We start from the raw sequence: 27,368 nt of genomic DNA on the forward strand, positions 1-27,368 counted from the left end.
TGTTTTTTTTTGAGAACTTTGAGCTCTCACGTTTTTTTGAATAGTAAAATGAATTTTCCATTCAATTTTTAATGAATTCCCCAGACTTTTTCTTCAATGAGGTCTTCTCGGTGTCTTTAGCATCTTTCAATTTACGAAATTCGACAGAATCATCAAAATTGGGTTTGAATTATTTTTTAACACAAACAAAAAAGAAATTTCTTTACAGTCTTTACAAATAATTTGATATAATAAAAATCGATGTAGAAGGTGAATTTTAAATAGAAATCTTGTAGAAATCTTCCAAAAAAAAATTTTAAATTAAAACTGAAATAGTTGGTCCCTTTTCTCAAAATAAGAAAGCTTATATTTACTCTTTAAAAACCAATCAAAAGGTTGTTAGCAATCGGATTAAAACAGGATTTATGCTGATTTTTCAAAGTCCATTTGGTTGAAGTGCATTTTTTAAAATATTACTCTCAAGCTAGAAACGCAACTTCCTCCAATGAAAAACTAGTTAGATCCATAAAAAAGCTTTTGTACCTTTATCTTAAGCAGTCAAAATAATTAAAAATTAATACAGAACTGGACAAAAGAACGCAGTTTCCTTGATCTTGATTTACTAAAGGTCCTACAGTGAAGAATTTTATTGATATTTCAATAAGGCCAAATTCTTAAAATTTGGATTCAAATTGAATTTTTTAGATCAATCTCTTTTTGAGATGGAGGTTCTGAGGAGGAATAGATGACATTTAAATGTTTTGGATCAACTTATAGGGGTTGAAGATTACACCAAGAAATTATATTAAAATTTACTCTTCTTGAACTAAATAATTTTATTTTCTGGCAGATCAATGCAATTAAGAAAGTGATAAGGTAGTCGAATATGTCGCTTGGCCAGCAAGTATTCTTTCGATCCTCTTATACACTTTCAAATCAAAATGATGGTTTATATAAACTAATTTACATTTAATTTGAAGATGCAAATAGTTTGGAATAAAAATAAATTTAGAAACTGAGTTAAATGAAAAATGAATTTTACGCGGTTTTCACAATGGAGGCTTAGCCCAGTTTAAGAAGTTCTTTATAAATCCTACATAAGATCATCAAAAAGCATCATTTTCCCTTCATATTCAATCTTAAGTCAAAAACTTCCCAAAATTCTTATCTCAAAAGAAATTAGAGAAGTTAAGACTTATTGTTAAACTTTAGGTCTGAAGCTCGTATTATTATAGCAATAGCCAGAGGGATTGTTAAGAAGATCCAAAATTACTATTTTTATTGGTTTAACCAGAGAACGGGTTAGAAGACCTCTTAGTATTTTTTTTTCAGAAATAACAACACAAATCACGGCTAACAGAATTTATACGGATTTTAGACCAAAGGTTTAGCCCTTTTGAAAGTATATCTAATATTTAAAATTAGAAGCAATTTTAGTGATTCTTCAAAATTCGTTAGACTCTTAGACTTATTATATACTTGATATGCAATCCTAAAGTGCAAGTTTTTCCAAAAGTTTCATATTTTAAGAAGATATAAAAGCAATTAAGCCATATGGATAAACCTTAAATCTAAAGCCTGCATCAGGCAGTTATGACTCTTTCCAAATTTCGTTGAGTAATTTTCTAAATACCTAATGGCCTTTACACACTAAGCAAATTTATGTCTATATTGAAGCAAATTCCCTATGTATAGGAAAAACTCTTCAATATGGACATAATTTTCTCTAATGTGTAGAGGCCATAAGACAGCTAAAGGGCTTACTTAATAATAAAATACACAATATTTCATAAAGAATCATGCTTTTATTATCATTTCCAACTGATTCCTCTCTTTATTGTAATGTCTATGTACAATTCTTTTCTCAATAATATATAATTAATGTTTTTGTCCAATAATGAATTCAGTAAACGTAAAAAATATCTTTTAATTCAATTTCTAGAAAATATAGTATTTACAAAAATCAGTAGTTACAAACAAAATAAAATGAGAAAACATCATATAAAAATAATAATATTGTTTCAAAGGGTTCTCTATTCTTCTTTAAAGAAAGATTTGGAAACTGTTTTTGTTTTTTAATATAGAATACTACTATTCACTCATACTTCACACATTTAATAAAATATAAAAAACCTAATACTCAAAAAAAGTTATGTAAATTAATATTAAAAAAAACACAATGAAATGATAAGTTTAACAAAAATGCATTAGTTCAAATTATTTGTATAAAGATATTTGCATGAACACTTTGTTACTTATTAACTGAATTCTGTTGATGATACACTTTCCAATTTGATGGAAATAAAACCCTTTTCGACAGAATGACCAACAATTTGATATGCAAAAAGGTCATAATGAAGTGATCAAATCTAAAAGAAAAGAAGCACTATGACAATGGCAAACAATTGATATCTTTCTTTTTAAATTATTGTACAACTATTCTTCTCTGATCCAATATCCACCACACAGATTTCAATTATATATTTTTAATGACTCTATTCTTCATGTTCTTATTTCACTGTGAAATTTCTATTCACAGACTTTTTTCTCAGTTGATTCATTGAGCAAAAGAACGCAGAAACAAAATACTTTGACGAAGCATTTTCTTTTTTTTTTTTGTAGTTCTATACGAGGGACAACTACTTATTTTTATATCATCTGTATATAAATCTTTTCCTCACGTACAATTGTGAAAATTCTTACTTATTCAGCCTTTATCTGTATTTTTTATTATACAATTAATTTTGTTTTCTCACACTTTACTATCATATTTATTTCATCTTTCACTTCTAAGTACCCTTTTTCCATATGATTATTTACTTCTTTCTTTTTTTTTGCGCAGCATTATTATCAGTAATCTCCAATACAGATACAATTTAATTTTTTTCTCTAAATACCCTTGATTCAATCATAAAGAAATGTTCTCAGTTTTTTTTATCTATTGTAAAACGATTTTGTTTCTCAATGAGTAACATAAAATTAGCAAAGGAAGTAAAATAAATTGTGCTTGTACACACATGAACAGATACTAAAAATAAGAGATGTAGAGTATAGAAAAAAAGCATATTTTCACGATTTCCTTTCAAAAAATCCTAAACATTGTTTAGTTTACCAACTGAAGAAGCTAGAGTGAATTTTCAAGAAATATAACTCCAATTTTTGTGTAGAAATTTTCATCTGAGTAGACATTATAAAAATCATGCTCTGGGTTACTTATTAGTAATAATTATAATCATACTAAAAATAATTCGAATATTTCTTTGAGAAAAATAAGTAAATAATAACGAATAAATAATGACCCTACCAGTTCGAACTTACAAAGTCGTGAAGGTTTGGATAAGCAGTTATTTCAATAAATCAACCTTTTAAACTAGGCAGATTTTTGTGATACTTTAAATTTCGATGTTTTAAACATTATTTATAATTTTGAGAATGATAAACTGAAAAAAAAAATAGTTATCCCAGATTCATTTCACTATATATTTCGGGCTCATAAAGAAATCATGTAAGTAAAGCATGTATGTTGGATTGTCACCCCAAAATAAGGTTATTTTTTGAAAATTATTTGCTGCTTTTTACTAATTGTTTTTTTTTTTTGCAAAATGTTTTCTATTAGTTACTAGTGGAACTCATATTGCAAAAGACAATTCGTTAAAAGCGACGAATAATTATGAAAAAATAATTTTTTAATGGCAATCCAACCTTTTATTTGATTTTTTTTCCAAATTTATTAAGGGTGATCACTGCTTTGATCTCTCGCAACTTTTAATAAAAGTTTTTGAAAATCGTGTATAAAACGGGTCCCTTATTAATTTCCTGTGCTAATATCGAAAACACTATTTTGTTTAATTTTTTTTTCTTTTTTTTAAATATGGTCTATTCTAGACCTTCTTGAGACCTATCAATAATGTTACTAAACTTTAAAATATTCAGACAGCTTTTGAAAGACAATAATGTTTCAATACTTTTAACTCTTTTTTTTACTGCGGTAGTACCCACGGAAGCAATTGAAAATTTGTCAGAAAAAAACGTTTACGAACCAACTTGCATGCTTACTGAGCATGCTTAACCGTGCTATCATACTAGGATTTTTTTAATTTGTAAATTCAATTAAATTTTCAGATGAATTGTTCCTATGCGTTATTTTGTATTAAAAATCATTTTAATTGATAGATTTTCGCTTATTTATTGATATAAAGTACTTAGCGCACCAAAATATGTTTAAATATGCTAAAATAATATAAATATGGTTGCTCAATTAAATTTGAATTCAGCAAAATAAAATGTTAAAATTGCTCATTAATTTCAATTTTATTGCAAGTAAACAAGTATCCTTTTGAACCAAATTGTTCTTATTAAATTTATTCACTCGTAATTAATTATTATTTGTGGCCAAAAAAAATAAAATAAGTATAGTGATTAGTGATAAACTTGTACGCGAGTAAAGCTTCAGTTTTGGGAGTAATTTGTTGAGTTCCTCCAAAGTAATTCGAAGGACATTGTTGTGTCGAAAAATCTCAGTTGGGATGACTTGATACAGATTTTCAACAAGATACTCCAAACTGTATGAGAGTATCTTCATGAGTCCCCCTGCCTACAACCCTTTCTTATGGCTTTAGGAATTCTTTTGCATAACAGATAAGTGACACATTTTCCGGAGTCATTCACAATCAAAAATCTCGCGGAACTATTTAAAATTGAGCAAATTTCCTGCAAAATGTGTCTGGCTGTGAGAATTTTCAAGTAAATTCTAGAAATCTTTTAATGCTCAATTGGCTCAATTGAATTCAAAATTAAATTGTGAAAATCCTAGTATGATAGAACCAACCTGGTTTGTAATATATTCAAATTACAAACTTATCTGTTAAAGTAAAAGGATTTTGACAAATTTATGGACTGAAACCATTTTCAACTTCTGTCTACAAATTTTTTGTCAGAGTATTTTTTTTAATTTCAAGTAATATTTAATACAATTTTAATAAGACTTTTACTTTGACAAATAATATTCAAAACTCTTGATTAAAATATTATTTAATATACTTTTAAAATATGATTTAAAAATTTTGTTTATCTGACAATTTATAAAGTTTTACTATTAAACTACCTTATCTTTTTCCACAAAAATTGGAGCTTTTTTATAATAGTCGTTGTGTTAAAATTGAAAAATTGAAAAACAGGATATTTTAAAAAGAAAAATGGAAAATTGTCTTTTTATCAATACACCAACCGCGACTAATGCTGTAATTTTTTGTGTAAGTAGAGTAAAAGCATTAAATAAGATGCATCAATTGAAAATTTAATTTCCAAAAAAAAAAACATTAAACAATAACAGAATAAAATTTTAAAAAAATGAGTGTTTTGTAGAAGCAAAAATCCACACGTGCTGCTCAATATTAATCATACAATGGCTCACTATTTGCCTCCAAATCATCGTCATTTCATTTTAAAAATCCTACAAATCTAATGCTATCACATTAAAAATTAATATTGTTGAGTATTGTATTTTATCTAAAATGTTTTACATTGTAATTTTTTTCTTTCACGTCTTTCTTTTTATCTTCTATTTTATGTATTATTTTAAATTGTTAGAATATATGTTTTCACTTCTTCACCTCTATTCTGTTTTATCATAACGTGTGTATTTAATCCGAGTGACTTGATATTTAAAAAATAAAATTGACTGAACCGCAACATTACAATGGCTGTGATTGTGAAAGAATCACAGCTAAAAATGAACTCAAAATACACTTCGGAGGGGAAAAAGGGAGCACAAATACCTATACTTAAATTGTTATTGAGATATTTAATAAATCTTTATCAGTGGCAGCAGTAAAATGTCTTTTCGTTCAAACACTACTTCGTCTGCAGAAATTCTACTCAATTTGATTCTTTTTTTTTCAATTTGTTTTCACTATTTAGCACAATTTTCATAAAAAATATAACTTTTTTTGTAAAGTTAAAATTGATTAAATACGTGGGAATAGGTGTATTCATATCATCTTTTTTTTATTATTTTGTATCTAAATAGACTTAAGAGGTAAAATTTTTCTTTTTCAATCAAATATGAAAAAAGAGATTTACATAATCCCTAAGTTAATAAACTAATACCTATATCTTTTCACATTAGCAGCGCACACATTCACACAGTATCCTTCTTCCATATTGTTTTTTTTTTAACCTTCTTGGCCAGAGGGTTTTTGTTCTTGGAAACTCGCCTATCTTTCAAAACACTTTTCATAAAACACTCTCCTATCTCTTTTTCTTCCTATTTTCCATGCTTTTTTTTAATATATATAATTTTTTTTTATATACAACTGTCTGGATGTTGACTCTGTTTTCGTTTAGCTTTAGGCTCCTTGGGGTGCTCAATGGATGGCCTTCGTGGATTGCCAAGAGTCACAAGAGCACTTGCCACCGCCAATCCAGCCACCTGCCCTGGCGGAGCATGTTGATGGCCACCTTTACGAGTTAGATTTATAAATTAACCGTGAGAAAGAGGGATAGACAACAATTAAGCATCACACGTGAAAATTCGACTTTCATGTCTATATGCACAAAAACTCGTTCAAGTTCACCCACCCAACTCTACTAAATATATTAATAAATTATAACGAGTTAATTCACACACCGTCATATGAAAAAGAAATTCATAAATAAAATTCAAAATGATAAATGGGCCTCTCTGAGTGAGACTCAAAACAAGAAATCATTGCACTTGTTTTTGTTGTTGAATTTCTCAATATATTGCTCTCAAAATTTGGTTCACTTTCATCTAATATATACTAAGATCACCGTCAATGATTCTTATCGCTGAAATTATGTTTCGATCCTAACACTCAATATAATGATACCTTTGGAGTTCATTCATAATTGAGTGAGTCAAATAAATCAGACTTAATATTCCTAACCAATGATTAACACAGAAAATTGCAAAATATGGCAAAAACTATTGATTTTACAAGAGATAAAGGTAAATTTATCCCTACCAATTTTTTCTTCAACAAAATTATCTGTTCAAATGAGCGGCGAAGTTAAAAAGATCAGACTGCTCAACTTGGCGAGTTCGATAGCATATCCCTAAATTTGACTTAGCAGACGAATTTTCAGGTAAGCAAGCAGAATAAGAAGTTTTGCGTATTAATCCTCAACTCTTTTCTTTTATTTTATCACAACATAATTTAAACAGATTTTAAGTTTATAACCTGATTTATAAAATGCCAAAATCTGTTGCAGGAAAGTACAATTTTTGATTTATTAGCTACTTGAATCACATAAAACTTCTCTGGATAAATAAAAGACTTTTAAACAGAACTCAAAAAACTCAAAAATAAGAAATATATTGGAACCACTATCAAGAAAACTTGATTTCCACTAAATTGCAAATAAAAGAAATTAATCCAGCGACATTTCAAGTTTTAGCAGCCTTTTAAAAGGAGTTTGATATTTTAAAGACTTTTATCCCTTTTATCACCAAACCAGAAACTAACATTCTAAATATTTAATACACAGTGAGCAAAATTCAAATAGGGATGGATCTATATGTCGGTGCATGGTGTCTGACGCACTGAAAAGTGTTAAACAATAGAATCATATTATGATCCCAAGGCTCAGTAATGATTAAATTTTTCGTACGTTTCTGAATAAATGTGACTCCGAAATATATTTTAAAATCTGGAAACTTTCCTTTAGTTATCATATTTATTGAGAAACATAGAAAATATTAGTCATTACGAAGCTCGGGATCGTTCAAAGCATGGGCTATTTCCTCTACTTGAAGATGCACTTGTCCCTCTTTCCGAAGTCTAACCCAACGGTAATGTCATCTTCCGGTAGGGTAATGCGCAAATTCACAAAAAAAGATTTGTAATGGAGTGGTTCTTGGAAAAATAATTGCAAATTAAAGATCGTCCAGGAATTTCTTCTGACCTACGACCCACATCCCAATGAAAATCTGTGAGGCATCATTGCAAGGGAAATTAACGCCGAAGTTAAGCGGTGTCAAACCGTAGTGACCGTAGGATCGTTTTCAGACTAGTAATTCAGGTTCAGCCCAATTCCCAAAGAACTCATAATCCTAAATAGCAACCAATCTAAGTGGTTCTTCAGAATCTAAAAGATTATTACCCTTAATAATCCAATTCTAAATTACATTTTTCCAAAAAAAAATTGGTTGATAAGAAATTAGATCAGCTAAGACATATGGCTAAACCGTAAGCCTGAAGCCCGTATAGAGGAACTCATAAAAGCTATCAAATACGTATAGAGCAGATTGATCTAAAATTTTTTCATGAATTGGTCTTACAAAGCATAAGAGAGTTATTTCTGTTATAAAAATTTAAAGATTAAATAAAAATTATTAAAATCATTCTCATTGATCAGGTAATTTTATTTTTATTTGAAAATTCGGCATCTACGAATTCGTGCACGCATGAACGTAAATACATGTGGGTCACTATCATAAAAACTGTTGTTCGATCAGATATCGATCAGACTTACAAACCACCCACATTACCCACTTATAGGTCCGTCCCTATTTGAATTTCGCTCACTGCATGTCAAGCATTATAATGCTTCAACTCAGGATATGGATTAATTAATTTTATAATTAAAACCTCTGGCACACCTTTTAGATAACGAAAATTTCGTGAAACCAAAATTCACATCTCTTTCTTTCTCAAACTTTTCGTAAATGCCTACCTCACTTTTTGGCATTCAAAATTAGATTGAACTAAATTGAATTTATTATGACGTTCAAAAGAAGAAGAAGAATCCGAAAGAGTAGGATAAACATATGCAAAACATGTAGATATAAACATATGCAAATAAATATGTAGATGCTAATTTCAATTACATGAAATTTTCCTGATCTAAAAGGTGTGCCAATAATGCCATAAATATTTAATTTATATTAAATTATTGGCCAGGCACACTTTTTAGATCAGGAAAATTTCATGAAGCAAAAATTCATGAAATTTTCCTGATCTAAAAACCCCTAATAAAAATCATCTGGAAGATGATTGCCACGTCTTCTTCTTTTGAACGTCACACTAAATTAAATTTAGTTCGGCCAAATTTTGAGTCAGAGAGAGTGTGAGATAGACTTATGCAAATCTTTTGAGAATGAAAGGAACGCGAATTTTGATTTCATGAAGTATCATCGATCTTGGAAATGTGCCTGAGAAATAAGTTTAAAAAATTGACGTTTTAAACTTTACCGGACTTTATCGAAATGCAAAATTAATGTAGCTTGATTCAAGTTTAAGAAGAAAAAATAATCCGGATTCTCCAGCTTGAAAGTTTTACTATAAATCTTTAAAATTGGTTTTCAGATCATTTTACTGAATTATTAAAAAAAATTATTTTGCAAGAGCAATTTGCAGGGTAAAGCATCGTGAGCTTTATGTTTATGATAAGCCCGTGAGCTCGTACATTATCATATAGATTTATAACCGCTTAAAATCGATTCAACGACTCTGAATGTAATAAAAATCTTTTTAGGCAAATTTCAAACTTTCTGGTCTTTATCAGTTTTTAACCAATTCATATTTATTTAAAATTTACCCGCCTTTCAAATAAAAATTCTATCGTTTCCAAATCCGCTGAGCATCATACTTCCTGCACGAACTTTGATATTAAACCTCAGAAAAACTCTCTCTAAATCTATGAAAATTTATTATGAAATAAAAGAAATCTTCGGGTTTAGACTCAATTTCTAGAAACTTTTTAAAAAAGTTAAATTAAAAATATTGTTTTCCTTTGATCCTGGTGTGGACTGGAACCATTTTACAAGTTTGAATAAAAAGAAAATAAACTTCAAATAAACGAATTGTATGGTGAACATATCTAAAAATTACATTGAAAAATTAACCCAAAATCTTTTTGCAAAGTTCATGGTCAGAAATTTGCATTTAATGGCTTGACTGAATTATTCAGCAATTACCCTAGTTACACTGTAATTTTGCAATTCTATAATTTGTTTTGTTTATAATTGTGTCTTATTAAATCATTTTGGAAAATATTAAAATCACCAAAAAGTTTAATTTCTCATATTTATTTAAAAAAAATTTCCTAAATACTTTCCAAACCTAATAATTTATTGCTAAAAATTCTCCCATGTGAGAATTATAATCGAAAAGCATTTATGAAGACTATGAATAAATTATAATAATTGTACAACATCAGATAAACATCAAATACTCGCAACTCTTCAGCAATGAATTAATTGCCAGGCAGTGAGTCATTCTATATCTTTTTTGTAACATCAGTAGTAGGAAAAATTACTATAATTACTTAACTCACAAAGTACAAAATCCCCAAAGTCTCGGACATGAAAGTGAACGAATTTCGATTGAAAGCAATATTTGAAAATTTTGCACAAGTTAGGTAAAATTGCACGAATTAATTATACAACGATCTTATTTCACAATTTGCGCATTTCCTCAAATTAGAAATAATGCAAAAAAAAACTTTCACTCACCCGTTGGCAGCCGGACTAGAAGTGAAAGAACCGCAGCTCTATTACCGCTGCACGGTTCCAGGGCAATGGGACTTGGTGCGTCCTACAAAAAAAAACAATGATTCCAATGATTCAATTTTCATTTAGAAAAATCATCACACTTGAGTTCACTCTTACCTTTTTTCGCTTTTTAGGGACACTCGTTATCGTCTCAACAGCCGGTGAAAGCTCATTGCATTCCCTGTTTTCAATTTCCACCACGACTTGGCTGAACGGACGTGAAGCCATTTGCTCCATCTCCACAAACAGCCTCTGTCGTCTCCTAAACATATCGTACTTCTGTTTGATTTTCCACAAAATTGCTGCCATGAGCAACAGAAGAAGGAAGCAACTGCAGAAAGGAAAATCATTCATTTTAAAATAAAATTAATCATTTTTTATGTATAATTTTTTTTAAGCTTTTTCCCCTTCCCTTTAAGCTTTCTAATATCTATTCTTCTGCTTCTGTTTTTTCTTTTAAACTTAACTGCACATTTGTAAGAGGGAAATTCCCTAATTTGTGTAGTTTGTAATAAATTGAATTGAATTGAATTGAATTGAATTAAAAAGATAGCAAGACGTCTCAGGTTTGCGGAATGCTCGAACTCACGAGGAAAAACTGAGAAAAAGAAATCAATTACGATTACTTCATCAATTCATTACACATTGGGACTCATTTAGCCAGTTCGAAATTTCAACACCTTTTCAAAAATCTAAATTTAACTAAACCGTTTAAAAAATGAGCCCTCGAACTTTCAAAAATTCAAAATCACGATTTTTTCTGTCATAAGTATATTTGGACTAAATGTTCGCCTAGGGTACCTTCAAAACAAATTTGAAAATCATTGAAAAAGCTAGGGCCATTTTTGAGAAAAACCGAAAAAACATGGTTTTGGAGGGGTGTATAGAGGAAAAAGGAAAAAAAGACCGACCGAGATAATGTCCACTTATGGGGGAGTCATCGAAGACCGGAAGTTGATATCTCTTACCGTTTGCTCTATAGCTTGGGAATAAACTTAAGGTCAAGTAATAAACAATTTCCGATTCACGACTTTAACCGATTCATGATCTATGTAACCGGGTTCAAAATTTCAATAGCATCATTGACATTCAATATTACAAAATGGTGAATTTGCCAGTCATAAGTATGTTTGGATTGGACGAAATGATCGCCTAGGCTACCTCTAAAACATAACCGAAAATAAGAGAAATCTATAGTGCCGTTTTCGAAATGAACCAAAAACTATGACTTTTCTGGAGGTGGAGGGGAGTGAGGGGATAAAGGAAAAAAAAACGTCTGGAGATAATGTTTTTTTTTATTGGGGGTCAACCCAAGACTTCGTCCAAGTACGAATTTAACCCTTTAACGACGAGACACTTTTTACGGAATGAAAATCAACAATAAGAATTAAACTGAGAAATATAATCAATGATAAGTTTTACATCTAACCTTGAAAAGTCCAACAGAGTCTGATTCGGTGTATTTTGTGCTTCTATGAACTATAGGGACAAAAATAGCCCAAAAATTTAAGTAATTTTTCTGACAATACCAATGAATAATATTTTTCGCTTTAATGAAAAATATTACGTATGATTATTGTAGTTTTTATTGCCAAAAGGATTTTGCTTAAATAAAATTAGAAGTATAAAAAATAAATAAAATCAATTATGAATTTGAGAATTTAAAAATTGGCCATTTTTTAGCTTAAACATTTACTACATAGCAAATAGCTAGAGACTTGCAAAAAATATCCTAGATTCCTTCAACCTTCTACTTTACAATTATGTACAGACATAAGAAAAAAATAACTTTAGGTAGTCAGGAAAAATTATTTTCTTTATGGGACACCGGTGTTCCAATCGTCCTTCAAGGGTTAACTCATCGTCTAACTGTCAAACAAGAAATATTTTGGTTTTTGACTTAATGAATTCACTCCGAGTTATTGTGACTACCGCATAGTTTTTCAAAAAAGCTCTTCGAATATAAAGTCCCAACAACTGAATTTTTAAAATTTTTTAATGAAATTTTCAGAAAATATTTCTCAAATATTACACTTTTATTTGATTAAAAATTTAATAAATATTTATTTATGTTGAAAAATTAGAGAAAATATATTGTGTTTTTAGTCTTCGAGACCCACATAACCTCGTGTCTACACACTAGAAGCAATTTTCGTCAAAAATTGCCTTTTTAAAAAAAAATCTGACGCTTCCGCCTACAAGGATAGAGGAAATTTTCTTTAAAAAGGCATTTTTTTAAAGAAATTTCTCCTAGTGTGTAGAGGCCTAGTTTTGGGGAAAAGTAACTCAGAAAATTACATTTTCGAAAATTTAATGCGAATTCAAAGAAAATTTGAATTTATCTTGTTGTCGAATATTTTATTGACAATTTTTACTATACGAACACTGGGAGAAATCCGAAAAAGTTAAAATAACATTCCGAAAATGTTAATTTTACCCTGCATTAGTGATCGGAAATCGGTGTAAATATTATGCTTTTTAGGTGTATTAGGGGTTAAAGTTTCCCTTTTTCATGTTAATTTTACCCTAAAAAAGGTGTAAAATTAACATTAAAAAATGTTTATATATTTTTACACCTAAAAAGTGCTAAAGTTATGAGCCAAAAAAGTTAATCGCACCCTCTTTTTTCTCAGTGAACTCAAAGATAGGGTATATAACCAGTTTTTTCAACTTATCATCGGTTTAGAGCTAAACGATAAAAGATTTAATGACTTCCGCTCTTCTGTGAACCTTTAATAAAAAAAACACGTTGTTTTGTTTATTTCGAAAATGGCTTGAACGCTTTCTTTGGACTTTGAAAATTTTTTGGGAATAGTCCAGTTTAATATTTTGTTCTGACATACCTACACTGAGATAAATCCGAAAAAGTTAAAATAACATTCCGGAAATGTTTATTTTACCCTGCATTATTGATTCGAAATCGGTGTAAATATTATGCTTTTTAGGTGTATTAGGGGTTAAAGTTACCCTTTTTCGTGTTAATTTTACCCTTAAAAAGGTGTAAAATTAACATTAAAAAATGTTGATATATTTTTACACCTAAAAAGTGCTAAAGTTATGAGCAAAAAAAGTTAATCGCAACCTCTTTTTTCTCAGTGAACTCAAAGATAGAGTATATAACCAGTTTTTTCAACTTATCATCGGTTTAGAGCTAAACGGTAGAAGATTTAATGACTTCCGCTTTTCTGTGAACCTTCACTGAGAGAAATCCGAAAAAGTTGAAATAACATTCCGAAAATGTTAATTTTACCCTGCAGTATTGATCCGAAATCGGTGTAAATAATACCCTTTTTAGGTGTATTAGGGGTTAAAGTTATCTTTTTTTCATGTTAATTTTACCCATTTTACCCTTAAAAAGGTGTAAAATTAACATTAAAAAATGTTGATATATTTTTACACCTAAAAAGTGTTAATGTTATGAGGAAAAAATGTTAATCGCACCCTCTTTTTTTTCTCAGTGTTTACTAAAAAAACACGTTGTTTTGTTTATTTCGAAAATGGCTCGAACGCTTTCTTTGGCCTTTGAATAATTTTTTGGGAATAGTCCAGTTTAATATTTTGTTCTTACATACCTATGGACCTAAAGAAATCGTCATTTTGAATTTTCAAAGGTCAATAAGGGCAAACACAAAATTGGGAAAATTTGGATTTTTTGAAATTTTCAACCCGGCTGCATCGGTAATTAATCGGTAAAATTCTCAAAAACGAATTATATTTTTCGAAAATAGTTTTTTATTTGATTTTAAGCTTATAACCGAACTAGAAGTCGAACGGTAAAAATACAGAATTTCCGTCTTCTGTGCCCCCTCCCTCCCCTTTAAGTCACTATTTATTGTTGTTAACTGATCAAAAATTCTAATTTTAATGATATAATATTCATATTTACTTTTCAAAATTCAAACTCTAGCAAAAAGTATAATGTCGATTTGAATTCATAAATTTATTTCTTTTTAAAAAGCATTATGACCAGTGCACAATAACTTTTGTTTTGTAAACATGTTTTTAAAATTTCTATGAGAGTGAGCGAGATGACTAGATCTAGATCTCACTCAATCTCATTGAAATGTCAAAAACATGTTTAGTAAACAAAAGTTATTGTGCGCTGGGCATTACTTTTCCATTTTTATTATTTATTTATCAATTTGACTTCGATTCGATCAACAATATTCTCTGAATGAATACCAAGGAAAAAGTATCACAAGAATTTCAATAAAAAAATGATTGTACTTACGTGGAGAAAGTGATGAAGAATTGTTGCAAATTAAGTTTAGGATACTGCGAAAACGCAATCTGTATCCAGAGCGGTGGTTGAAACTCATAGACGTAGACGTAGAACGTAGTTAGCGTCACATTGTCCTCCACCCCAAAGAGATGTTCCGTTTTGGAGAAGCGATGCCTAAAAGTGGAGCAATTGACTCCTGTGATGAGGGGTTTTTCGGGGCCTCCAGCCGTCCGAATTGTGATATTCATTTTTGCCGGAACACTGCAGATGATGGTAAAGTCCGCATCAACATCTGACTTCATAGGTGAATTGCGGAAGTTGATTTGTGTAAAGTGACGATCATCCTTCTTGGACAGATTGAACGTGAACTGATAGTCAATGGTGAGATCGTAGTAGCAGCTCCCCTTACTAGGGTCCCCATGATAGTGATTTGTGGCATCACACTTCTCACAGTGATCCCCTGCAAGACCTTTTGTGCTGCAGTAACACTTTCCCGTTTCACTGTTGCAATGAGTGGCCTGTCCATTGCATTCGCACCTCTGACATGTGCCCCCATTCACTGGATTGCCCCAATAGCCCGTGCGACATTTATCGCAATGGGGCCCTGTGGTGAGATTCCCACAGGGCTGCCGGCAAGTGTAGCCATCGATGCAGGTGCTGTGACCATTGCACTGACAACTGGGACAATGAGTGAAGTGCCATCTGTGGACGGGGCACTCCATCTCCTCCTGGGGTCCACTATCACCTCCCGGCAAGCACTTCCCCAGCCCCGTTCGGGAACCATCATCGCACCAGCCACAGGCCGGATCATCCCTGCACTGTGAGCACGTCCGATAGAATCCACACTGAGACTTCCCGGAAACCGCTGCCCGACACTTACTGGACAGTGTTGTCCACTCTCTGCACTGCCCATACGGAAAGCTCGCCGTGTAGGCATTCTTGTCCACACAGCGTTGTTCATTTTGGCACCAGATACACTCACCCTGAGTGCAATTTTCGCAACTCGTAAGGGCAGCACAGGCCGGTGGACATGGGAGAGTGTCAGCAATGTCATTGGCTGTACGATTTCCAGCCGCTTTGCACCGACTAGCCTCATAATCCCAATGACAAAGAACATTAGCCGTACAAGCCTGACATCCGTGCAATTGCAAACATACTGGATTTGGATCCCTACTACACTGATCAATCTCCCGAATGGGGACGGAAAGATTCCCATTGCCATCTATTAGGACTTCCCTGCATTTGTCCTTCGTACACGATCCCCCATTTCCACCACAGAAAGTGCATCCGAAAGATGTCGAAACACAGCTCTGGCAATCACTGAGTTCACCACAACGTTCAGCATCATGGAGATGCTGTTGCGTCATCTTAATTCTACTCACTTCCGGACATGTCATATAGACATCCTGATCCCTGCTAAAAACTACAGTCTTCTGAACATCTGACACCGCGTGACATTTGGACTTTTGAATATCCCACACGCACTTCACTCCCGGACGGCTATTGAGACAAGATTCTGGTTTCTGGAGACTATGACAATTCCCAGGACTATACTTTATCATATCCCCAATCATCTGACCATCAAATCCCCCATAGATATACAGAGATTTTTCAAAAATCACCGCCGAATGACCAAATCTTGCCAGATCCGTTCTCAATTCCGCCGGCATCCGTTGACTGTGCCAGGAATCGCAGATTACATCGTACACCATTAATTCACGACTGTAGCACTTGGCACCAAAACTGTGTGAAGTGTCATTGTGAGTATTTCCTCCGAATACCATCATAAGTCCAGGTGATACAAAATTAGCCGTATGCAGGAATCTTGCTGTGGAAGCTGATGTGAGAAGTGTCCAGGTTCGTGTAAAAGGCTCATAGCTGTACAATCGATTGCTAAGCAATTGATTACTCTCACTTTCAGACACAATTCCCCCATAGACATAAATTTTCTCCGTCAGCCAATCATAGCTGGCACTATGTCCATATCCTCCCTTCACAGGAAAACCCCTCGTATTCACAATTTTCCATTCCCTCGTCCCAAAATTGTACTCCTGCACGGTATTGAGGTAGCCAAATTGGGGTGAATGCCCAAAAATCACCACCATATACTGATAATTGCCTTTCTTCCCATTTTCATACCCTGGAATCAGGGTGGCTGTATGCCCAGCAGATTTCAATGGTCCACACATGGCATACGTTGCATTGCACTGATCAATCTTCACGGTGATATTTTCCCAACTACGTGCACTCACATCGAATGCCCACAATTCTCCACAGACGCCCTTGTTCCCAATTACACCGCCATACATGAAGATCTTGTCACCGTACATCACTGTGGAAGCTCCATAGCGAATTTCTGGATAATTTGTCCCCTCAACATGGGCCGTTTCCCAAACATTCCCATTGAAATCATACATTGTGAGCAACTGACCACGTCCATAACTCTCTCCAGCAATTATGTGCAGAGTATCGCGCCAAACAGCAGCCCCATGCGAAGCACTGCCATCTGGAGCAAAGTCAGGCTCCACTGTGTCCCAGTATCCCAGGGACTCCAGCTGCGAGCAGTCGCTGCCTGCAAAGCCAGCATTGCACGAGCATCTACAGAAAACAATTGTGTTACAATTCCATCCAAGTGAGCATCATTCCCGAAGGCTTATTAATTCACTCCCAAAGGGGGAAATATCCAGCCATTACTAATAAAATATTCCGGCATAATATCCGGTAAAAAAATATTGTTTTCTATAGGGGAAAGTGGTCTGCCTTTGAATGCGGCAGCCTTTGAATATTGTAATTTTTTTCATTTTTCTTTAACTCTTTCGCGTCATTAGGGTTATATATGACCCGGGGAAAAAACAATTTTTTTTACAATTTACATTAATTGAAATCTATCGGTTGTGCACGACATCATAATAGAAGGATGTAAGATTCATGGCTAATTTTCTCAAGACTCCAGATATTCAGGAAAAGAAAATATTTGAGATCAAAAATCACTAATTTCAAACTTTGTGAAATGACTTTTCTTTTTCAAAATTTTTTATATTCATTTATTTTTTTCAACAAAAACTTCTTTAGAAACACAAAATAGAATATCCAAAGATTGATATAATAAACTACTCTCAATTTTCCAGAAAAGCGTGTAGAATTTTCCGGATCATATATGACCCTATTGTCCCCAAGGGTATAACAATGTTTTCGTCCCAAACCTATAGCGAAATGTAGTTGGGACGTTGTTTTTCTTTGTGAAATGCAGGTGGGACATCTTGTTCCAGGACATTTCATCTTATATCTGATGAATTATAACATATTTTGCTATATTTTAGAGTATTCTGCAAGCGTCTCATATTGTGCAATTGTATTGTGTGTGAATAAATATGTGGATAAGTTTATTTTTGCCAAATACTACTCAAAATATTGTGACAATGACTGTTCAAGGGATTACCAGGAAGATTCCTTGAACACCAGAAGTACAGTGTTCATCAAGACAATCCAGTTTGCCATGGTTTTGCCCAAATTAATAACTTCAAGTAAAAAAACTCTTAAAAAGCCCGTGATATAGATTTTGAAAATGGTATGTACACTTCCCTTGAGGACAATAGGGTCATATATGACCCGGGGTTTTTCCGAGTTTTCACGCAATGGAAAATTTTCTTCCTCTCTGAACTATTATAAAGTAAAGTGCCCTCAAGTCGACCGGTTCCTCAATTCGACCGGTAGAGTAATTTATTCAATTTATTTATATTTGCACTAATATTTGGCATATTATCTAACACTAATAGGTCAATTATTTCATAAATAAATACGAATCAGTGACAATTTTATAGAAATTCACCATTAAAACATTCAAATATTGACCACCGGTCGAGTCGAGGAACCGGTTGACTCGAGGGTACTTTACCATATTTGATCATAAAGAATTAGGAAAAACACAATTTTACATGAATTCATCTGCTGAATAAAAGTGTGACGCGAAAGAGATAAAGCATAAATTCTTTTCTATTACCTATTAGATATCTATTCATAATCCTCACAAGTCGTCAAAAAAATGCAGACCCTAGCTCTTATTTTCTAGGTGCTAAGGCAAAAAAACGAAACTGAGCTCTAAACTGTAATTTTGATGTTCCACAATTTATGTGTTTTTTCATAATCAAAATAATTTTTCGAACAAATCTTCTATTGTGAGTCATAGAAGGTTATTCTTGGATGGTATTTCTCCAAATACAGTAGACTCTCTCTCAATTGGGCATTCGGGGCAAAATGTCATCCGGTTTATCGATAGATTTGGGCGTCAAAGCCTTGGTAAATTCCACAAAAAGCGCTCAATTATAAAGAATCACGATAAAATAGGAAGAACTACAACGAATTTGAGCGAATTAGCTTCATAATTAAACGTGAAAATTGTCAACAAAATTTTTCTCCCGATTGAAAAAGAGCCGATTGAGTGAGAATCTACTGTACATTTTGATTCTAATGAGACAAATTTTGTGGGTGATAAAAGTTTGCAAATATTGCTTTGCAGCAGCCTTTGAATCTTAATGTTATGTGCCTTTGAATCCTCTCTTTCCATATACATTGAAACATCTGACAGCTTCCTGTCCGGGAGCAGAATAGAACTTCTACTTTGGTCTGACGAATGTCATACAAATACTTATAACATGCTATCTTGCTCCGGCCAGGATGTTTCAAACTGACAATTGTCAACTGCAATGGCGTTTTCTTATAAATTTTCAAGTGAAAAACAGTGCTTCAGAAAAATGTAAAAAATGTGGTTGTTGTATAATGACTTTTGACTACAGTGGTAGTTTTATTGAGTGCATTAGGGTTCATGCTAATCAATTATGGGCCGTTTAATGATACAGCCCTAATATTCTCAGTGAAAAATTAAGATTCAAAGGCTGCCTCCACCACATTCAAAGGCAGACCATGCAGGCTGCCTTTGAATATATCGACATCACATTTTCAAGTTCCTCATCAGGAAAAACTGAGGACTTGCGAGTCCTGAATGTGGTAAGCATAGAAGCTTAATGAACAAAAGAATTTTTGGGTGTAGTGCAAAGTAAAACTCATGTTGTAATTTACTCTGAAAAAAATATCAAATTTTGAACATCATTTTTCGTTCAAAGACAGACCACTTTCCCCTACTTGTGGAATCAACTAGATTGAAGCTCATTGAATATTGACCTACAAGAGATTCGAACCCGAAACATAAAAGGGAAGGTTCGTATTGAAAAAGGAGTCCAAGATATAAGATTTTTTACTGAATGCCACACACACCGAATCAATTATATCACTATATCAAAAAAATCTCTTACTTATGGGGTTCATAATTTTGCCTCACAAAATTTTTGAAAGTCCGTGGATTTTCCTCTACAGGAAAATGAAAATATAGCTGCATTTTTTACGAAGGTGCCCTGGTTAACTCACCTTCGTACCATTTTTTCCCACCTCTGTAAGCCTTATTTTCTCCGAAAACATTACACCGGACACAAAAATTTGGGTATCACTACTTAGATGGAACTTTCATCTACTTTTTTTCACTATTTGTAGGAGGTATCACGCATTAAAAATCAATTTTAAGCTATTTTTCTAACACATGTTTTTTGACACTCGGAAAACCATTTTTTCCCCTGCATTCTGACAGTCAGTTAAGAGCTTGGTTAGGTATAATTCTTTCTTAATCATACTTAATGTAATCCTCAGATTTTCTTTAACACCTCCAATTGGTCTTACAGAACATATTTCGGACGTAACTTATTTCAAAAATGACCAGCCACCAATTTAAAGTCAAATTGGGGAAGTTCCACTTTAAAACAAAGAAAAATTGAATGAGAAATACTCAAAATACATCGAAGTGGCAAAATTAAAGAATCACATCTACCATAAGCAGTCTAGTTTCATCACTGCATAAATCAGAAAGTAGTAATCACATCTATTGTAATCCTTGTTTTTTCCCTAACGTTTCGAATATGTCTTACAGAACATTTTTTGAACATCAGTGATTCTTAGAATTACCAGTGATTAATTTAAAGTAAAATGTGAAAAATTCCGCTTGAAAACAAAGCAAATTGGATGAAAAATTCTCAAAAACGCACCGCATTGGCAATGAAAGAATCACACCTACCATAAGCAGATTCAGGCTTAATGTTTAATTTGACAGAAGTGAAATAAAAACATATGATGAAGTCTCATTTTGATGGGGAAGTGCGTGTTTTCCTTCGAGAATTTAGTGAAAATTGTTTAATAAACCCAATTTTCTTGTGAATTTATTCAGTGGAACCAGTGGAATCTCTGACGAGTCAAATATCCCGAGCGGCATACACAGTGTGACCCAAAACAGTGAGGAATTCTCAAATTCGGAGGTCAAGAATTTTGACAGATGTTTTTACGAATCTGCAAAATTCAATTTTCCTGAGCTGCAAGGGTGGTAATTTTTATGAATTTTCCACCACCCACAAAAACGACCCCCTTCAAGCAAAAGATTTTCACGGTAAATATTAATCAAGACCGGGGCAGAATTGGCTAATAAATGAAATTTTTCATTGCATATAATTTGTATTAAAATGTTTACGTTGTTGGAAATATAATTTTGGAACACAGTAGACTCTCGCTCAATCGGCTCTTTTTCATTCGGGCAAAAAATTTTGTTGACAATTTTCACGTTTGATTTTGAAACAAATTTGCTCAAATTTACTCTAATTTCTCTTGTTTTATCGTGATTTTTTTATAATCGAGCGCTTTTTGTGAAATTTACAATTACTTTCACGCTCAAATCTCTCGATAATTACGATGACATTTTGCCCCGTATGTCCGATTGAGAGAGAGTTTACTGTAAATAGTGATTTCTTTAATGTTCCTTCTAAAACAAGCTAGCTTTAACATCCCACTGTCTAATATCATGCGTGGCTAATTCTGCCCCGGTCTCCCCTATTACTTTCATTTTACCAGATATATTAACTAAATTTCATCATTTTGACAAAAGTGATAGGGGTTCCCTATCGAAGAAGAGTTCCTTCGACCCTATATCATAGAGCGAGCACTCTGTCAGTTAACCCCTAACGTACACATTCATTAAAAAATTTCTAGAAAAAACTGTAAATTCTATCCATTCGTTTTTACTGGACACGAATTTTAAAAGTGTAAATAACGAAAATTCCATTAAATTTCTTGAAAGATTCGAAGGATGTCGAACCAAATTTGGAATGCGAAAGAAATTCATATGCAAAACGTTTGAGACAGAAAGGGAAGTGAATTTCTACTTTATGAAATTTTCCTGATCTAAAATGTTTGCCAGGGTCATTAATTTAATTTTTTACTGACCGAGTTTGAATTTTTTACTGGTCATTCGTTTTTTTTGCCAATGTATTATATTTGCATATTATTAAAATAAATAGAATAAGCATTTTGTAAAGTCTCGGCCACACATTTTAGATCTCTCATGAAATCGAAATACACAGCACTTTTTTTATAAAATGTATTTCTTATGTCTATCTCATTCTTTTGCACTCAAATTTCGATTCAACTGAATTGAATTTGCTCTGATGTTTAAAAGAAAAGGAAGAGTGAGAAAAAGTAGAACAGCATTTGCAAAACGTTGAGAAAGAATTAAATGTTACTGTCGATATCATGAAATTTTCCTGATCTAAAAGGTGTGCCGAAGTCATAATAAAATATTATGACCTTTGAAAGCTGAACACTATTTCAATATAAAAAAATTTCCTGAGATATTTCCCCCTTGATCGCCTCATAAGTTCGCAGCGGTCAGTCAATTAAAATTCTCTTTCCACTAAAAAAATCAACAAGTGGGGAATTGTATCATTTAACAGTACTTCCTCAAATAAGAAGTTCTATTTACTTTTTTTTTTGCTTTTTGGTAATTCAGTCTAATTAAACCAGAGGAAGTCTAACAAAATGGAAATGATAATAACGTTTTTTTGGTCTTTAAAATAAATACCGCTAAACTTCTCAAGAAATTAATTCTATTGATCTTTTAGTCTTTTTATCTTTATAACTGCGTTTCTTTGAGAATAAATACTGCTTCTCATAATTAACGTAAACATCATAAAGCTTCTTTTTTTAACCCACTGCAGATATTAGAGTATATAACGCAATACTAAAATCATTTTAAGTGTTTCACAAAGTCTAATTTTGTAAATCGACCTCTAGTAGAGAAAGGCTTCTAATAATAAACCCAATCGAGGCAATTTCCATAAAATTCTCATTCAAAACGATTAAAAGAGAATATCAAAAGCTGCTCTATAAATTCAATGTATGACAATTTTTGTGGTTTGATGTTGTAAATATGTTGCCAATAAATTTGTTTTTTTTTTTGCATTCGAAAGTAAGTCAACATTCGGTTTTATGGGGAAAAGGTGATGATATTCTTTGAAAATTTCACAAGTTTATTTAATTGGATACCAACAAATATTTCATGAGATTCCAATTGAAAAACATAATAAAAGCGTTGAGGTGTCTGACTAAAACAATAATGTTAAAAATTCTTGACTGCAAAATCACAAGAACGCATGTGATTGATTGATTGATAGATAAATTATTTATTTGAATTTGACCTAGAATTCAGAAGACCAAGTGAATAATTTATCTATTTCTAAATTAATATATTAACAATGTGAGCTTTAGCGCTGGAAGTTTTTCATGGTGAAAGAATAATATGAACAATAACTTTTTATAATATGGAAAAAAATATAAGAATCAAGAATCATTGTGCATATTGTCGCTATCAGGCAAATTTAATAAAGCGGTCTTCAGACTTGAGGTTTAGCCCTGTTCCTTCAAAATAAAAATCGGTCTCAAAATCGTAAATAGCAAGTTTTTCGATTTTTCATATTTAAATAAATCGTTTACCTTTATGAATCCCACCTTAAGTTATGTTTTTCTAAAAAAATTTGACTGATAAGACACTAGAGTAATTAAAGCCTTATGTGTGGTAAAAAATTGAAATCTCCATATATCTTTAAAAATTGAATAATATCAAATTTTGGAAGATTATCTAATAAAATAAACAAAACTGCTTTTTAATGACAAAAGGTTATAATGTTATTTTTTCTCAATTGCGAAAAAGATATTATTTGCTCCAATGTATAAAGAAAAAATCTTTAAATTTTTAAATTCACTTTTAGGAAACATTACAAAATTAATTTACTATATATTTTCTTATGAAAGCGATATGTGAATTTAAATAATTAACCTTGTAATTTTTTTTATAGGTAACTTATAATCCTGATAAGAAATTCACAAAGCACGAAAATTTGCATAATTTATAGAATTGTTAATTAAAATTTAAAAAAAAAAATCAGAACTATACAAATGATCAGTAAATTTTTGTCGGTAACGAAAAAAAATCAACACACTGAAATTTAGGTTTTGGTAATCCTGTATCTATTTTAGATGTTAAACATGAATAAGATCCATTCTTATTATAATTTCTAGATATTTTACGAATCAAAAAATTAAAATCAAACTGATAATGTTTTTAATTTTTACTGTCCATTTTTTTTAATTTTTTACTTCCCACTGTTTTTTTTTTCTTTGCCAAAAATATCTAATATCCTAGAACGTTACTAAACCTTCAAATTTCTATAACTGCATTTACTGCTAATAGTTAACGGCAAAAAACAAACGAGCAGTAAAAAAATTCAAAATGGGCAGTAAAAAATTAAAAATGAGCAGTAAAATATCTGATTATGGTCAGTAAAAAACTTAAATCTTTACAAAAATGGGTCTATTTTATATATTTAACATTTAAAATAGTTCCATATAGAGTGAAAAGCCCTTTATTTTCCCTTTGCCAAAATTTGGACGATAATATCACTGTTTCAAATTTTTTTGTTACTGATCAATTTTAACTTTTTACTGCTCATTTATTCAATGCCATAGTTAACTCTTTGAAAATAAACAAAAATATCTTGTGAAGTTCAAAAACCCTCTAAAAAGCTTCAAAAATCGATTAACCCTAGATCAGGTTATAAAGGTGTCTTTCTTACATTGCAAATTCAGTTTGTAGGCAAACTTAAAGGGTTTTTTTTATTTGGAACTAGAGCTAATCTGGTTCAATTTGCACAAAAGTATATGGAAAACTTTGAAGTCGATTATCTCGAAAACTATGAGAGATAGAGGCTTCAAACTTTACATCTGTTTATATCCTCTTTTAGGCTTAAGATGTGCGAAATTTTACTTGAAAATGAAGAAAATTGTAGAAGAAATGCACGAAAACATTCAAAAAAAAACTTTAACTCTTTCCGGACCGCAGCATATACTGCAAGCCAATTTCACCATTTTTTAATTAAAAATATCTAAGCTCAGGAATTAATTGAGGTCCTACAAAAAATGTCTTACATTTGGACTTTCCTTTAGTTTGTAATCATCCACAAAAATAGGATTTTTATCCGTTCTAAATAATTAAAAAATATTGTTTTTCACAGAACATTCATATGCTGCTTTGGGTACTCAGAGTCTCAAAAGATACGAAAGAGTTAAAGCTGAATAACTCGGAAACTATAAGGCCATTTACACCACCGCATTGGATTGAGATTGAATTGTCCCAAACTCGGTTTTTGAGACAATTCAATCAGAATCTAATACGACAGTCTAAATGACCTCAATGAAATCGTTTAGATTGCGGCCTTAGATTAAGACTTAATTCTCCTAAATCCGGTTTTGAAACAGTTCAATCCCAATCTAATGCGGCGATGTAAATAGCCTCTATGAGTGATAGAGGTAGAGGCCTCAAACTTTACATCCGAAATAAGAATTATTCTTATTTAATTTTTTCGTGGTTTGCAGTAAATTTATTAAATTTTTCTCTCACTAGGACAAGGATTACTTGATTCCTTACAATTTTTCTAAGCAATAAAAGGACATTTAACCATTGATTCTGATTTAAAGTAATTTAGAAAAATTCACATGAAGCATATGCTGCATGAGAGGCAAATGACCCAAAAATTTAATTATAAGGTGAATATTAAAATTTAAAAAAGTTAATTGTGGATACTCACGCATGACCCTCGCGATCACAGACTCCCTGGCCGAGATGGGCGGAACAGTTGTTTGGACAAATTGGCACATTGCAGGCGGATCCAATATAAAAAGCATCACAATTGCAGATTCCTTCGTCGCAGAAACCATGTCCCGAGCACACGAGACTCGAGTCAGTCGTTGGGCATCCGTTGATCTTGTAGGATATATTGAATCCAGACATATTGTACGCATCATCGCTGAAGAAATGCAAAAGGGCGGATCCTGAATGTGCCACGACGTCTGGAACGCGTCGAATAGAGAAGTTCTGTTTGTACATGAGGCCACTGAAAAGATGCACGTAGAAGAGACAATATTTAGTCTTTTGATCTACTTATTCTTAATTCAATTTCTCAATAAAATATTTATTTACGTTTCGTAACTCAATAATATTGATTAGTAATTGCAGTATGTTTATATGAGGCTAACCACTTGACATTATTTGAGATATCGATGAGATTAACTTCTATGGGAGGTTCTATGCAAAAAGGTGCCGAGAATGAATCACCTGACTCTCTTCTAGCACTCTTTTTCTCACGCATTGATTCAAGAACACCTTCTAATTCTCTCACTAAAAAAAACATTTGACACAAAAGTACAGTTTTTTTTTGTTTTTGCCCACCTAAAAACAGCTAGTAACGGAGATTCCACACTATCTCCATCGTAGACGTACAGATGATCCCATCCGCACTCTGTGGCAAACTCCTCAAGGTGAATCCGGATGCTAGAGGCCCTCCGGGAGATGCCCTTGGTGAGAGAATGTCCCATTGGACCATGGTCTCGGGCATCAATCAGCCAGCTGCACTTCACCCCAATGGAGTAATTGCCAATGCCATCGTGAATGTTGCCCCAGGGTTGGGTGAGTCTGCCAGACAACCAGAGAAATAGGTAAACATACGGGACACAAAAGTAGAACACAAAGAAGCCATCGACTATCGATCGCCCCCAAGAGTGAACTTTTTCAGTCCCATCCCATCGCTCCCAGGGGCACATCCACCCACCACAGAGACTCAGGATGATTTCCCGAACATCTTACCTGACTTTTCCCCCACAAAATTGGCATTCGGTACCTTGCCAACCTTCAGGACAGACACAACTCCCATTCCGACAAAATCCGCCATTCATACAAGAGCCATTTGTATCTTCATCGAGCTCACTGCACTTGCTGGCCACTTGTACACAAAGGTTCACTAGCAAAAAGCTCCAGAGCACCAGGGTACACAACATTGGTGAAAACCAGACACATTTTCGGCGATATTTTGCTAAATAGATGAATTGAAACATCATTTTTTCTTTACTTCTACCATTTTGGACACATATTGACAGATTTCACTGACAATTTCGTTTTTGTCTCTCCCCCTGACTGCCTGACTTCTTTCTTTCTCTTTTCTTCTGCGCCTCTCATTCTTAGCGGATGGGCGGGTTGCATGCCAGTATTCATGCAAGTCATGCAAGTGCATTCGAATTCAAACATAAAACGGTTATTAGACGTAATTTTGCTCTTATGAAAAAACTAAAAAAAATCATCATAGGAACAAAAATTTTTAAACTACCTCAATCTAAGTAAAATTCTGTAGGAAAATATATATAAAATACAGAAAAGCTCTTAATAATCATAAAGTA

The 27,368-nt window shown here is 32.4% G+C and overlaps 1 protein-coding gene across 1 annotated transcript; it reads right to left on the reverse strand.

Annotated features, from left to right (window-relative positions):
- Positions 1-1,760: 1,760 nt before the first annotated feature.
- Positions 1,761-27,110, reverse strand: LOC129809038 (attractin). The gene is made up of 7 exons (XM_055858898.1): positions 26,782-27,110; positions 26,368-26,610; positions 25,727-26,032; positions 14,727-17,315; positions 10,613-10,826; positions 10,457-10,538; positions 1,761-6,438 (listed from the first exon to the last, which is right to left on the reverse strand). Exons 1-7 carry the CDS (start codon positions 27,030-27,032, stop codon positions 6,284-6,286), a joined length of 3,840 nt encoding a protein of 1,279 aa, XP_055714873.1. The 5' UTR covers positions 27,033-27,110; the 3' UTR covers positions 1,761-6,283.
- Positions 27,111-27,368: the final 258 nt, after the last annotated feature.

Source organism: Phlebotomus papatasi, chromosome 1 (assembly GCF_024763615.1).
Source record: "Phlebotomus papatasi isolate M1 chromosome 1, Ppap_2.1, whole genome shotgun sequence".
NCBI classification, from domain to species: domain Eukaryota; kingdom Metazoa; phylum Arthropoda; class Insecta; order Diptera; family Psychodidae; genus Phlebotomus; species Phlebotomus papatasi.